The following is a 16,388-nucleotide window of genomic DNA, read 5'->3' as shown; positions in this document are numbered from 1 at the left end:
AGAGAGAGAGAGAGAGAGAGAGAGAGAGAGAGAGAGAGAGAGAGAGACCAGATAAGGTATGGCTTCAAAGATATGTTTTTTCAACCAGAAAGAAAACTTTAAATCACAAATAATGCTTATTTATAAATATCCCTGTCAAAACTGTAAATTAAAACAAGTTGAAAGGGAAAGTTCAGAAGCTTATGCCAGCAAGCATTGCATATGAAAGGTGGAGGCAGGAGGATTGCTCCAAGGTCAAAGGTGTCCCAGCATATAGAGAGAGACTGTGTCTCAATCAAGAAACCAAAGAGAGATGGGGGAGGGGTGAAATGAAAGAGGAGAGGAAAAAAGAGAGAGAAATTGGAACACAGATTTGAATAAAGGGAGAGCCCCAGGGAGCCTCATGTGTCCCTGAGACCATCAAATCACAATATGGCTTTGATAACTCTAGATTTCAGAGTTCGACAGCTGATTTTGTTTCTTTTAAGACTTTAATGTTGACTTATCTCACTGTCAATTTATGGTCGCATACTGATAGACTAAAAGGTTACTCTAATTTGATTTGGGGTCAGTTTTTAAGTAACTGAGTTTTTGAGTGAACATGTTACGAGTGAACTTTCTGAGAAGTGCCCCACTACTGTGTCCCCCAAGATGGGCAACTGTACCATAAAACTCACCACAAGGCATACTGCTTCTGCATGGGTCATTCTCTGCCCACTGAACTCTGAACTCCTTCCGGGTACCCTTTACTTCCATCTGTTATTCTTTGATTTTTAGTAGGCAGTTTAGCACTTGTTGAATAATGAATGAATGAACGAGTGAATGAATGTTTAAAAGCAGGTTAGACTTGCATTGCTACATTAGGCTCGGTTGGGTTGTTCTCATCAGTTCTGTTTCCAGTGAAAATACCTAGCTATAAACCAGACATGCTTGACCTGTGCCAAACCTTTCCCCAGCATTTGTCATTAAGACGAGAGCATCTAGAGACTTTAAGAGTATACAAGGGGCCTGTGAAAGTCAGGGTGAGTCAAACCAAGAGCAACAAAGGCAGTTAGGATAAATGAGTAATTCTCTCTCTCTTTTTTTTTTTTTTTAAAAAAAAGTATATTATTATTTTATGATACAGTAAAGGAGAGAAAAAAAACAAAGAAACAGTCAGTGTTGAGAGTACCTTTTTCTCTCTGCCCTCCGAAGGGGGAGCTTTGTATCATTTTCTTGTAGGTAGAGAATTAGATTGGACTGAACAAAGAAGAACTTCCCATACAGAGTTCAGGCTGCATTTCCTAAAGTGGGAGCACTTGGGGGGAAGTGATTTATCTTGATAAGACTAAATTGGGAAAAGAATGAAGCAGTAGAATTCATATTAAGCGGGAGCTGAAGTAAGTTGTAAGTTGTTACAGACTTGAAGTAATTCCTCAACCTGAAGCTAGAACTGAAGGAGTATAACAGCCCCGAAGCCGACCGATGAGAGGCTTCTTCAGGTCTTTCAAAACCTTTTGTGGAACTCAAGGCTTACGGGCCAAGTTTAGCTTGGCCAACTTAAGTACAGTTTATCTTTCAAATTCCTTCTGACCTATGTGAAAGTAGGCTTTGCCTGTTAATTCCTGTTTTGGTTTTTTTTTAATAACTTCTTTTCCCAAAAATAATTCTGTTGAAGGTCAAATAATTTTCAAGGCCAGGGTTTCAAAAGAAGCTGAGCTACATTCCTGCATGAGAAATTCTTGCACTAATGATTCGCCGGCATTCCTCTGTAGCAGGCTGCTGGGTCCTGCTTCATGTTTAGTGAATGAGCCTTTTTGAATACTCTAAATCAGTGTAAAATGTTTGTTTAATTATATATTTTATTGGAAATGTAAAAGATGGTTCTGCTTTTTGTGTGTCTGTACCAGAAAACTATGCAGAATATTTACTTAAAACACAACCACCCACTAGCTTAATCTAGTTGTAAGATGAAGCTCCAAAGTCCAATGAGGTTTGGGCTCTAGGAAATTAGGACTATTACTACCCTTACTAAGAATAGAAGGCTAGACTCAGGAGTTTTGTTTTAGCTTTGCAGCTTCATGCTTTTAAACAGCCTGTGTCCTCTGTAAGCACATTGACTTTGAGGAATTGAAGAGAATGAAAAAAAATGGTGTCACTTTTTTCTTCTTATCCTAGGTCGTTGGTGTAGCTCAGGCCATCAACAAGAAATCAGGAAATGGTGGGACCTTCACTGAAAAAGATGAAAAGGTAACAAAACCAGAGATGGCATGATGCCAGCTTAGAGAGACGCATTCTCTCTAGAGCCTATGACTTCTGGAGTAAGGCATTGCTGAAATGATTGCTTGAAAAAAATTACAGTTAAAAATGTGTGTGTGTGCGTGTGTGTGTGTGTACGTGTGCGCGTGCGCTAGCCTTTATACATCTGTAATGATTAAGGAAAGGGGTGGGGGAGAAGTTGGAGAAGCAAGAGGCTGGGAGGGAAGGGATGCAACTACAGTGCTCATCTGTGAAATTCTCAACAAAATACTTTTCAAGAGGAAAAAGATGACATGAATTTTAGAAGAATGTTTTCAGCTAACTAGAATGTTGCCTGACCTGAGGGTGCTTGCGTGTCATCAGGAACCCCGTGTTCTCTCCTCACAGAACTACCAGCCAGCCTTCCCCTGAGCTGGGTGCACATGAAGGGTCTCTCTGTGTTCTAATGTTCTCACTGTACTTTCTGTAAGTGCTGTACAAACATTCATCCTTGAGGGAGAAAAAGGATTTCTCTAAGCCCTGCACCCTGCAGTGGCTGAAAACGGGCACATTCCTGACAGTAAAGCAAATCTCCTAGTTTATAAGCTTCACACAGGAGTGCCAAGGTGTCAATTCTGGGTGGGTTATTGGAATTCAGCTTCCGAGAGAACAGCAATCAGTGTTATCTTACTGTTCCTATCCAAGTCTTAAGAAAAACATTCCACATTCCACACTGACAAGATTCCATTCCTGCTCACCCTTAGGTCTGCCTATACCTTCCTTCTCCAGAGACATGAGTGTTAGCTATTGAATGTGCATTATACACTTATCACAGCCCATGGCATCTCCACTGCCCCAAGCCATTGCTAGCATGTTGCTGCTCTGAAAACTAGTTGGTGTTTAATTTGAAAGCCATTCAAACAAGGCGATTACTCATGTTTCTATTACAAAGCAGTATTGACACCTATGCTAGCCCCCATGTTTTAATTGATCCAGACCATAGGAAGTGCCTTTTTAAAGTCAGAGCAGTATACTTTTATGCTATTAAGTATACATGAATACTTGGTAGGAAAGCATGATTATTAGATAAACTTTATGTCCACCATTTATATAATCCATTGGAATAAACCTGCTCTTAATAAATAGTTAGACTGTATCACATCTTGACCAACTATGTCCATAGGTGTGAATAAATCCTGCCACCTGAAAGATTGCTTTAATCACTAACTTAATCATCAGCACAGCACCCTATTGCAGTGAAATAAAGATTCTAGATTCATATTCAAAAGATGTATTTAGACTAACACTTGTAGCCCTATGTAACAACTTGTTACAGCCAATGGTCTCTTAAATATGCGAGTTTTCATTTGTTTCTATAATAAACTATGAGCTGCTTATTTAATCCCTCACAGGCTTGCATCTTAGTGCCGTGCCCAATCTACACCAAATCTTACATAGAGAAAAATTGTAAATTCATACACAATCATCACTTCAATGCCTCTCCTCATATAACATAAGACCGGATTCTCAGTCATCTGTTTACCTGTGCCGTTTGGCTAACACTCAGCTTCCATCAGTTCCTACCTTTGTGTGCATAGCAAGCATATACATTTCAGTGTTTCATATTTCCTTCAACCACAAGTACTATTATGTTTCAGGCAGTGTTTCTAGACAGTTTTACAGGAAGTTCCAACCTGGCTGTTGTCTTTTCTAGGACTTTGCAGCCTATTTGGCATTTTGTGGTATTGTTCTTCACAACGCTCAACTCTATGAGACGTCACTGCTGGAGAACAAAAGAAATCAGGTAAGTGTCATTTCTAAAGAGATCAAGGCAGACCATTAAAAAAAAAACAGTTAAGTTTTTATCCTAATTATGAATGTAAGCAATTAAAATTCAATTCACTCGACTTGGTCTTGTAAACACTTTTGCTGTTTCTTTCTGATGGCCATTTCCTTTTCGGTGTTCCATGCTCCAAAGCGCCATAGCTGTTAGACAGTGTTCTTTGCCTTCAGAGACGCAGACGAATTCGTGTCATTAAATAATGTTTTTAGCTGCTGCTCTTTCACTATAGGCATTACTCCGTTCCATAGTTTACCAGGGGAGCATCTTCATATCCTTGGTCTTCCTTAACGTCTTTCCGCAATCCTGTTTCTTAGACCTGCTATCTGAAACTTTTTTCTTATTCATTGCTGAAGTTGCTAATATACATATTAGTCTACAGCCAAGATGAACTGTTCTTAAGTTTTGTTTATGTTAATTCTAATTTGTAATGATACTATATACATATCTGTATTGCTTTTGCTGTATAACTTTCCTTTTCCCGCAATAGTTATTACTTCTCTCCCTTGTTTCTTGGAACTGTTTGCTCTAATGTAATCTTCTTTTCCTGCCCTTCACACACACTCAACTCTCTCACACATTTCCTAGAGTTCTTCTTTTTTTTCGGATGTCTAAATTAAGGATTTTTCATATGTTCTGTCACCCCTCAAGCCCCACTTTATGCCTGGTGTGCGTACAGCAACATGCAACATTCCTTCAAGCTTCTCTTAGGAAAATTGTATTTTCTGGTTCTCTCGCCTTCTTGTTCACTTAAATCCTGTTTTGCTTCAGCATGTTCTCAGCTAAATGTCTGAGAAACAGCATGGATGAGGTAGTCTTTGTGAATCCTTGCATGTATGGAGATACTTAATTTACCATCACGTTCCTCTGGTTGCTATGAAGCTGTAAATTTGAAAGCTGAGTTTCTCTGATTTTAAGGGTCATCAGTCTTCTGATGAGCATTCAGGTTCTGACTCTTGGTTCTTTACAAATGCTTTGTGTGTATTTATCTGTTGTATATAAAATGGGACCTGTATTATCTTATATGATTTTATTTCTAAGCTTTGTGTAATGCTTGGCTTTGTTTTCGTAACAGTTTCATAAGGTCTCTTCTCACCATGCCTGTATGTCAGGTCATCTGGTTCAGACTGGAGATTTAAGGAAACCTTCAGTTTCATGTAATCATTTTTCATGACTTTTTAATCCATAAACTTGTCCATACTCTGTTTTCTCTTTTCACAATCACTGCTATCTCTATCTCAGTGGCAGGCCCCTTGACCACCACGGGTGAAGTCCAAAGTTCAATTCGCAGCACCAAAAAAGGGAAAAAGGGAGGAAGAGCCAGTGTTCTCAAACCAGAGGACTCTCCGTATCTCCTACTCTGATCTCATCACCTTCTATTCCAGTTAATTTTACAAATACAGCTGTGATAACACCACATCCCTCCTGCGTGGTCACGATCCACGTCCCCTGGAGTGAGACTTGGTGGGCCTGACTCTGCTCTTGAGGATTCTTGTCTCCCTGCTTGTCCTTCTGATCCATGTGCTCCCATAATTCATTTCACTTCTTCTCTGAAATGTTTCCTTCCCCAAGTCCATCTTACTGAATCCTTTCCTCCCAAGTTCAGTTAGAATAGTGTCTCATGCAGCAAGTCCCTCTGGAGAAAAATTCTTTCTGACCCTCATCATATACATTCTTTGTGAGAATCTGCAAAGATGTCCATGCCAACAAGAAGCAGAAGATAATACTTAGGAAGGCTCAGAGGGAACTTAATATTTTTTTCCACAAAATATATTTGGGTCATATTCTTTTCCTTCTTCAACTCCTCTTACATCCTCCTCATCTCCCGACTGTCTGTCTCTCTCTCTCTCTCTCTCTCTCTCTCTATATATATATATATATATATATATATATATATATATATGTATATATATATATGTGTGTGTGTGTGTGTGTGATTGTATGTATATGTATATGTATCTCCCCCCTCAAAAACAAAAACAATAAAACAAAACAAGAAGCACATATGCGCTTTGAATATGTATATTGTGCATTGTGCAATGCACATATGTGTATTGAATCTGTAAACTGCTTTTGGTAAGATGCCCATTTTCACAGTATTAATACTACCCAGATGTGGGCTTGAGAGATCCATCCTCTTCCATCTTCTGCAATTTCTTTCTTCAGTGTCTGAAAATGTTTATGTTACAAATCTTTCACTTGTTTGGAGTTATTCCAAGATACTTGTTTTTTGAAGTTATTACAAAAGGTATCATTTCATTGGTTTATTTATCAGTATGTTTGCCATTTGTATATAAGAAGGCTGCTGATTTTTGTGTGTTAATTGTCTGTCCTGCTTCTTTGCTGAAGATGTTTCTGCTTTAGAAGTCTTCTAGTAGGGTATTTTGGGGGCCTTTTAAGCATAAAATCATACCACCTGCAGATAAAAATACATTGACTTCTTCCTTTTCTATTCATACTCCCTTGATCTCCTTCACCTGTTTCCCTAGCCAAGACTTCAAGTAGTATATTGAATAGTTATGGAAGAGTGAACAACTTAAATATTGAAATTCCTGGAGTTTTCTCTGTTATGATTATATCAGCTGTGGGCTTGCTATAAATATTTTTATTGTGTTGCATTATGTTCCTTGTATCCTTAACCTTCTCAGAACTTATCATGAAGGCATGTTGTATTGTGTACAGGCCTTTCTGGGTCAAATGATTATGTAGTGTTTATCTTTGAGTCTATTTGTGTTGAACATTACTTTACTGACTTACAAATGCTGAGCCAGTCCTGCATCCCTGGAATGAAGGCAACTTCATCATGGAATGAATCCATGATGGTCAGAAAGGATGCAAGATGTTTGCCTTAGTTACTGTTCTATTGCTGTGAAGAGACACCATGACTTTATACAACTCTTATAAAAGTAAACATTTAATTGGGGGCTTGCTTACAGTTCAGAAGATTAATCTGTTATTATGACATATAATGGCATGCAGGCGGACGTGGTGCAGGGGATGTAGCTGAGAGGAGAGGAGAGCATATCCTATCCTGTCTGTAGGTAGCAGAGGAGGAGGGGAGAGAGAGAGGGGAAGGGACAGGGACAGGGACAGGGACAGGGAGAGAGAGAGAGAGAGAGAGAGAGAGAGAGAGAGAGAGAGAGAGGGAGAGAGAGAGAGACAGAGACAGACTGAGACAGGGACAAAGACAGACAGGCAGAGAGACAGAGAGACACACAGAGATAAAGAGACAGAGAGAGACAGGCAGAGAGATAGACAGAGAAACACAGACAGAGACAGACAGGCTGGGTCTTGCGTGGGTTTTTGAAACATCAAAACCCACACCCAGTAACACACCTCCTCCAGGGAGACCACACTTTCTCAATGAGGCTTCTCTCATTTGCATTCTTCGACACATCTTTCTCTAGATATAGGGAGGTTTTTCCCCCTTTGATCTTGTTAAATATTTACTGTGCCTTTGACTTGAGTTTCATATTTTCCCTCAATACATTTTTGTGTCGTTCTTTGTTTTCTTCTTGTTGGGGTGGGGTTTTTTTTCATAGTGTCCCAGAATTCATGTTTGTGCTTGGTTTTTGTTGTTGTTTATTTTGTTTTGGCTGAGCTATTCATGCCTTCGACCTTGTCTTCAAGACCTGATATTCTGTCTTCCTTGTCATTTAATCTGTTGGTGAGGCTTATCTCTGAGGTTTTTGGTTGACATTCAGAGCTTTCATTTCCAGTTTTATTTCAGTTTGGATTTTCTTTAGTGACTCCGTTTCTTTGTTTACTTCTACTTTCGGGTCTTGAATGTTTTCATTATTTCATTCAGCTGTTTGTACTTTAACGATCTCCATTGAGATGTTTATTCACATTTTCTATAAAGTTCTTGAGCAATTACTGTTTGAAATCCTTGCCTTGTGGTTCATCTAATTGTTTTGGGGCGGGGAGGGGTTAATATCATAGGGTTTTTGGTCTCTGGAGAAGGCATGTGGTCTTTTTTTTTTTTAATTTCTTTTTTTTTTTTTTGAACATGAAATGCTTTTTTATAGCATGTTTTACAAGGGGAGGGGGGCATGTGGTCTTTATTGTTTCTCTTTTGTATTTTGCACTGAGACCAAAGCATCTAGAATAATGATGTTTTACATGTTCCTTGTAGTAGATATCTGGTCCTGTCTTTATTCGGTGGGTGCTCTGTTCTTTGGTTGCGTTTCCCACTCTGGTTCCTAGCCAAGCATGGTAGCTCTGGTGGCTCAGTTAGAGATCTGTTCTCCAGGTCTCCAGGGAGTCACAAAAAAATGGAGTTAAATTAGAGGGAAGAACTCAAGGGGTGGGAGTGTCTTGGATTGGCAACAGGAGGTCTAGTCCCTAGGAGATGAGGGGGGCCTGAGGAGTGGCTTCTATAGGCAGGCTGCAGCAGGAGTAAGGATAAATCTGAAGAGACCAGAGTTGAGGGACAGGAAAGAGGATTTTTAAAACTCTGTTTCCTTTGTACTTTATGAAATATTAACAATGTTGGTAATCCCGATCTCAGAAGTTTGTAACGATGATAACCATTCACCATCAGGTAGATATTGTTCAACACATCTAGTAAATATTATGCTTTATAATCCCGACAAAAGTCCAATAATACACATTTACAAACTTGCCCCAGCTTACCAAACTAGGAAGAATTAGGAACTGGTTATATTAGTCTAAATCCCTATGACCGTTCTACTATACTGCCTGTATAATCTGTGCAGGGTTGTTTTAGCTAGCTACACAGACATGGATTTAATAATCCTTGAGTGGGAACTTGCTCGTGCACAACCATGATCTGTCACCTTTTCTCATCCAGGTGTTACTTGACCTTGCTAGCTTAATTTTCGAAGAGCAGCAGTCACTAGAAGTCATTCTGAAGAAAATAGCTGCCACTATTATCTCCTTCATGCAGGTGCAGAAGTGCACCATCTTCATTGTGGATGAAGACTGTCCTGTGAGTACAGAGAGGAACTTTGGGTTTTGCAAAATGGAGACTTGATTCCTTGAAAGCACATTCTGATTTCAAATGCTGTCTTTCCTTAGAAACCCACCCAAACCCCAGTGCATATAAATATTGATGCAAAACCAATGCAAAGGTGCACTGTGTATGAAGTAGGTTGAAGGTGAGGATAGCAAGAGCCTTCAGTGTCCCGCCACTAACTATGGATTTCTTCTCTGTGCTACCCCTCCCTGTTGCTGCTTTGTCTTAATGGGAAAACAACTTGTATTGCACTGTGGAGACTAAACCATTAAGAGCGGTGGTGCCTTGGTGTCTAAAACAGGTAGACTTCCATTCTGAATGGGTGGAGTTTAAAAGTTTCTGTCTTACCAGAAATTATTTAGAAAAATGAACAGAAGGTCTAGGCAGCTGCTGGGTAGAACTAAAGGAGTTTGTACGTCCTGTATCATTTCCCAACAATAGGAAACGGCTCACTGTTCTAACAGAGATTTTTAGTTCCTTTATCTCTGTTGTTAGGAAGCTTTCCCTGGTGATGGAGAAGGAGCACTCTCACAGGGCTGGGGACTTACTCTTAAAAGTTATTCATAATATCTGCCTAGAGTTTGCCTGAGAATCAGACCACTGGCCTGCCACAGGGATAAAATGCAGATTTTATCCCTCCTTATTGTTTGAACCATGGAATATTCCTTATGGTGGTAGTTGTTCTTCCTATAGTCTAAGAGACTATTCATTAGTAGGTTATTAGGGAAAAAGACTAGCACTATCACTTGAATAGGTCAATTATAATTCATATAGGCTATCTGAGTTGACATTTCTGGTAGAAGTAGAATAATAAAAGACATTCGATCATATTAAATTTTTAATTGTCTTAGATATTTCGACAAGTCATTATCCTCTTAATGTGTGTGCTAGAATGCTGCATTGATTAGGGTGAAACTCTTATTAACAGTTTATCAAATAAAAACTCACTGTGCCAAGACAATAATCAGTATTTTCATGGGTAGCTACTATTTTATATTTCTATTCACCTCTAAAATATTTAACATAAAATGATTACAAGATAGTTGCTAGCTTTTTAAAGTTCATGTCAGAATTCATTAATTCCATATACCAGCTTGTCATTTCCTTCAGTGATCTGCTCTCTAGCTTTCAATTTTTTTTTAAATTTTTCTATAGAAGCATTCACTTTTAAAAACTTAAATCTTACTTTATGAACATTCAGTGGAGTTTTTAACAGTTAATATCTCTCTTGGTAACAAGTGGATTTGGATCAGTGTGATTTGACTCTCAGCTCAATAATATTGTTAAGAATATATTCTGACCTGTTTTGAAAAAGAATGAGTTGTTGGGTTTAGAAAAGAAATGAACTGAGTTGATAATTCTACTATTTGTGGATTAAAACTACTGCGATAGTAAAAATAAAAATGTAAGCTCCCTCAAAATATGCTAAGCTTTTGCATTCCCAAATGGAATGTTTCTTTCCAGTCTCTCTTCATTCTCTTGTTTGTACAGATTGGAGCAATATGAATTTTGTTTTGTAATATAAGGTAAAACTATTTCCTGATATCACCAAAGTCTTTGTAATTATTTTATTTTCCTTGTTAAATATTGCAAAATGGTATATCTCTTTAGGAAAGAGTTCTATGGGCTGGGGAATAGCTGAGCCAGCAAAGTCCTTGTCTTGAAAGCTTAAGAATCCAAATGTGCTATCAGAAGCCACATAGCAATGCCTAAATGTTGGGGCAAGCTTGGAACCCCAGTGCTTGGGAGGCAGAGACCGGAGGATCCTCAGGGCTCTACGGACAGACAGGTTGGCCGAGCTGAGAACGAAACCAGAGGTTGCCCTCTGGCGCTCGCTCTCTTTCTCTCTCTCTCTCTCTCTCTCTCTCTCTCTCTCTCTCTCTCTCTCATTTGTTCGTTGTCTCTCTCTCTCGCTCACTCTCTCTCACTTTCTCTCTCTTGCTCTCTCTTGCTCTCTCGCTCTCTCTCACACACACTTTTTCTTTCACACACCCCCTCTCACACAGACACACTCTTACACACACATACTCTTTCTCTCTCACACATACTCTCACACACACCTTCTCTCTCACAGGCACACACATGAACACACAGTTGCATATACACATACTCATGAACACACAGTTATACACATACAAATACATATGCATACTCACACACACTCATGAAGACACATGCACACACATGCATACTCATGAACACATAGGCACATTAATCACACACACACACACACACACACACACACACACACACACGGACATATGCATAAGAAAAGGCCTGATTTTTACTAGCCGCAGAAGTGTATACTTGAAAACTTTCTTCAGGTAAATTCAGAAATAATGTGAGCCTTTAATAATAGAAAGAATCTTTGAGGATGTTGTGAATTTAGCACTTGGATCCATTTGGTTCAAGAGTAAGGGAAATACGTTCGAGTACTGGCACCCTAACGTTGCACAGTGTATGTGTGTGTCTCTATGTGTGTGTGTGTCTGTGTATGTGAGTGTGTGTGTTGTGGTTTCCATGGCTTTGTACATGTCTCAATGATGTTGTCACTCTGTTTTCAGGACTCTTTCTCTCGTGTGTTTCACATGGAGTGTGAGGAAGTAGGAAAATCCTCCGATCCCTTTACAAGGTAAAGTACTTCTCTGACTGTCAAGAAGAGCATGCTGCTAAGAAGTACTTTGTTAGTAGTCTGGGTTAAGGTGTGTAGGTGACAGGCTATTTGCCTTGCAAAGGAGATTTTATTTCTTAGGATGCCTTCTTCGGTGTTAATTGATCTGAGAATTATTTCTTATGCAGTACTCTGATTAGTACAGGCTTGTTCTGTTGTGCTTATGAATTCATTCAGCTATGACCCGCAAGAACTGTTCTTTGGTTATATTTTTCTGTTTGTGTAGCTGGAAATACCATAGATTTCCTGGCAAACTTTCTGAATCTATTCTGAGTTGGAATCAGCCATGAGAATTTACCTAGTAACAGAAGGAGGTCTACGGTCCTAATCTTAGAAATCTGTGTACCCTCTCTGGCTGGATCAAATCAGATCTTCCATTAAGTTCTTTTCCACAGTTTCTAAATGTGTGCTCATTTTTCTATTAATAGTAATTATTTTGAAAAGCATGAGCTGTGTTTGTAGATAGAGGATAAGAGGCAGTTATCCCAATCTGGCAAGTGCTTTCTGGAGATTGTGAAGTGGATTTAGGGAAAACTACTAAATGTTCTTACTAATATTTTTTTTCACCGTACCAAAACCCGTTATTGTTCTCTTAAGTGATAGGATATTCTAAAGAACAGAAATCTACCAAAATGAGGTACTAGAAATTGTTAAGCATTTATCATACTTTTCACCTCTTAAAAGCTATGTATATGATGATTCTAAGATGGTGTAACAACTTTGTTGCTTTTGTTGCTATATGTAAATATGAGTAAGTATGCATTCCTTATTACACCTCATTGCCTTTACTCCTTAGGACAAAATGAGTTAGGACGCTGCTTGTTAAAAGGAGAAAACAAGGCGCGCCTTTTGGACTCATGCTGCAGCATGTATCTGTTTAAGCAAACTTTCATATCCACATTTTGATTTTCATTACAAATTCAACCAGTATCTTCCAATATTTAATGATAGCTGGACAAACCTAGTGTAAGAGTGACCTCTGCTGGTAAATATACATTCTAAAAACAGCAAAAGCAAAGATTTATAAATGTTTGGTTTCTTTTTGATAAATTCTCTCTGTAGGCCAAATGGAAGATACCATTTTTAATTATCTACCATTCCAAGTTACTTATAAAATATTTTTATATGGGATAAATATGCTAGTGTGGTTATTTTAAAAGAGACAAATTCTAACTGATTTTTAAACTAATATTATGGCAATGGAAACCATTCATTGTCAATGGCTTTTGTCAGCCTATTGTTTTAAAGTTAACTTTTATTCTAATGATGCAGTAAAAGACCATTTATTCATGAGATAAAATTGTTTAAAATGATTTATTAATAAAATTAGCTATCTGGCTTAACTTTATGAAAACTGAGCTATAAAAGGTATTTATTAACTTTAACATTTTGACAAAGTGTTGATATTGATACTTAATGTCTATGATATTATATAATGTATTATATTTTATATTGCATATATTATATTCCTATAATTGATTACTGATGGCACGATGATTTGGTACTCTCCATTTCTGAGTACTAAACATTTTGCTAGTTCAGAACTCATCCATGAGATGAAGTGTTGTACAATTTTTGTTAACAGTTAGAGAAATCATTTTCATTCTTAAGCTCGTCTCTATTGGTTGAAAGTCATGGGTCCTGAGCCTAGGGCTTCAACCTGCTTGATAAAGTACTTCCTGAGCATGTGCAAAGCCCTGGGTTTGATCGTTAACACTGCAAAAGCCAGGTATGGTTGCACACGCATGTAATCCTGGCACTCCAGAGATGGAGATGGTGAGGAGGTCGGGTCACACAGTCATCCTTAGCTCCACAGGCCGTCCATAGGCAACATGGACTAGAGACCCTGCCTACAATAATGAAGGATGAGTATTCAGGTCTGTTTTTAGATTATTTTCTTTTCTATGCTTAAATAAAATTGACTACAGTTTTCAAATGTTAGATATCAAAATATAAACTACTATTCCCATGAACCCTGTATTTCTTTATTAGAATTGTTACGTAAGTGAGATGAAGTTAGTAGGGTCTTTAGAGTTGGCTTGTCACTCCAGATTCCAGAAGTAGGGTACATTTCCAGATGGTAGGAAGTTTCCTTTCTGTGCTGTGATACTTCCATGCTGGAGTTTGTGTTAACGCTTTATTTTCAGGAGCTATTTTAGTTCTATTAGTCTCAGGCGATATTTCCATCCTAATGATATTTATTTTTCTTAAATAAATGTGACTTTTAATTATGAAGTTATAAGCACATAGATTTTCTCTTTCATATTAGTCTGTTTATACTAACTAGTGCTTGTTATTGGTTATTAAATGTGAAAACATTGTGCCCTCTCTTTTTTATCTAATTTCATTTTTTACTTATTCACTTTATATCTTGCTTACTGCTCCCCTCCCCTCCCGGTTACTACTCCCACAATCCTTCCCCAATTCCCCTCTCCCTTTCTCCTCTGAGTGGATGGAGACCCCTGGGTATACCCCCACCCCCACTCTGGCACTTCAAATCTCTGTTAGGGGCTTCCTCTCCCACTGAGGCCAGACAAGGTAGTCCAGCTAGAAGAACATATCCCACATACAGGCAACAGCTTTTGGGATAGCCCCAGCTCCAGTTGTACAGGACCACATGAAGTCAGGCTGCACATCTGCTACATATGTGCAGGAAGGCCTAGGTCCAGCCTGTGTGTGCTCTTTGGTTGTTGGTTCAGATTCTGAGAGCCCCAAGGGTCCAGATTAGTTGACTGTGTTGGTCTTCCTGTGGAGTTCCTATCCCCTACTACTTTTTAAAGTGAGAAAAATTCCAGTGCAAAGATAGCAGGCATCAAGTGGAAGAATGTAGAACTCAGACTATCTTTAGCTACAGGTACTTCGGTGAACTAGCTATTGTGTGATTTCCTTGATCTCTGAAGCCTCAGTTTCTTCCTCTGTAGTGATAGAATTTCAGTAAGGCTCAAAAGAGCCTCATACCTGTAAAAATTTCTTCAGAAACCTTCCCTGTAGCTTGTGGTTGCTGTCCCGGGTGTGTTTTGGGTTCACACCAGCCTACAATGGTTCCTGTGAACTTCTGCAACTCAGAAAGCCTTATCTTGCCCCAAATTCCCTTCCCCTGCTTTCTCAGGAATTTTCCCTTATGCAGCTCTGTTGATACCTACTCTGCAAATGTTGAAATGTACGACTTAGCCCAGCGCTTCCGGAAGGAGATGCCAAGACCCGTTTGAATGTGCAGATCTTCCTAGAGAACACAGCATGCTCTAGAAAACGAAAGGGGATAATGATGTAGGAGAGGCCAGTGGGGTCAACCTGATTGTCCTATCCGGTCCTGTGATCTGTGGGGTGTGGAGGAACGAAGGGAGGGAGGTTGCGCCTGTCTTAGACAGCTGCAAAGCCTAAGGAAAGCCTAGCGGTGTTTCTGGGGAGCCTTCCAGCTGAAGTTTTCTTGGCTGTAGGATCATGGATCTCAGAAGAACAGTTTTGATTTAGTGTCCCGGTGGGCTCAGTCTTGGAACATCCCTGGGAGGCATGGCCTCGAAAGTGGCCTCTAGAGATCAGCAACTGAGACACCAACCATATGCACTTCCTGCTGCTTAATCTCTAAGGCACTTTTTAAGGCCACCGTGGTATCGCCGTTATATAAAGGATGACGTCCGTATTCATTGTACTACAGTTTGAAAGCCTTCACTATCCATTCTATCTAGCCAAACATTTTTGGCTGGAAACACTCACTTTATTCTCCCCTCCCCATAACATTTATTTTTTACTAAGACTTTCCCAGAGACATAACTAACCTTGTCGCGTTAGCTCACTCACTGCTATAAAGAAGATCCAAACCTTTTCAAGCGACTGGTACCAGCCTTAACTGGCAAAGAACACTTTCTATCTGAATTAAAATAATAATGTTTAAGTGAAACGAACAGACAAAAGCAGCAATGTGGGCAATGTTTTGTTTTGTTTTGTTTTCAGAGTGAAAATATCATTCACGTTTTATTGCCAGACATTCAGTCAGGTTGGAGTGTAACAAAATGGAAGCAAGATTAGTGTCGTAGAAAATGCTCACTACAGCTCCTCGTACACACCCGCTCCAAGCCTGCCCCAACCCCATGCTTCCAATTTAATTACTTCCCAGCCTGTTGGGTGTCGGTGAAGGAAGCACATAAGTCTTCTATTTGACGCAGTCTTCGTTACAAGGCTGATACACCTGTGCATCAGCTCTGTGAAGGAGACAGTTGAGATCTGCCCGATCGTTGATGAAGTCAAGTATCTGACCAGTATCCTGTGTGATGAGAGACGTAGGGTTCCATTCTTTTCTTTACACATTTTTACAGATACTTTCGATGCACTCATTCACAGACTCATAGTCAGTGCAAATCCTGCCTTCTGGACTCTTGGCAGGCGAAGCCAGCAAAATGGCGTGAGACATCACACCTAATGCTTTGCTGCAACCTGCCGCTAACACTGCTGCCTCTGCCCACGAGCCCAGACAGCCACTTTATTTTTGATAGTCTCCAGCTACTTAACATTTCTCAAATGTATGTAGAACTGATTCATGTCAGAAATGTGTTTTTCATTGTTACTCATTTTTTTCTGTCTATTCTTTTTTACCCCACCTTTCTCTCCTGATCGCTTTACCCATTCTTGAGGTGCAGTGAGCTGTGTAAACATTGCTGCAATGCCGTTTCTTTCCTAATCAGATCTACTTGGATGCTCTCTGTCCT

General features: G+C 39.3%; 1 protein-coding gene across 1 annotated transcript in view; it reads left to right on the top strand.

Annotated features, from left to right (window-relative positions):
* The window catches only part of Pde5a (phosphodiesterase 5A), a 129,893-nt gene that overhangs the window by 40,915 nt on the left and 72,590 nt on the right, over positions 1–16,388 (top strand). Inside the window, exons 4-7 of the mRNA XM_028760384.1 lie at positions 2,137–2,208; positions 3,911–4,000; positions 8,850–8,987; positions 11,579–11,646. Of these exons, the coding sequence (XP_028616217.1) occupies positions 2,137–2,208; positions 3,911–4,000; positions 8,850–8,987; positions 11,579–11,646 (368 nt within the window). The remainder of the gene's footprint in view (positions 1–2,136; positions 2,209–3,910; positions 4,001–8,849; positions 8,988–11,578; positions 11,647–16,388) is intronic.

The sequence above is a fragment of the Grammomys surdaster genome, unplaced genomic scaffold, assembly GCF_004785775.1.
Source record: "Grammomys surdaster isolate TR1022 unplaced genomic scaffold, NIH_TR_1.0 126531, whole genome shotgun sequence".
In the NCBI taxonomy this organism is placed as follows: Eukaryota; Metazoa; Chordata; class Mammalia; order Rodentia; family Muridae; genus Grammomys; species Grammomys surdaster.
This window is presented reverse-complemented; position numbering and strand designations above follow the sequence as displayed.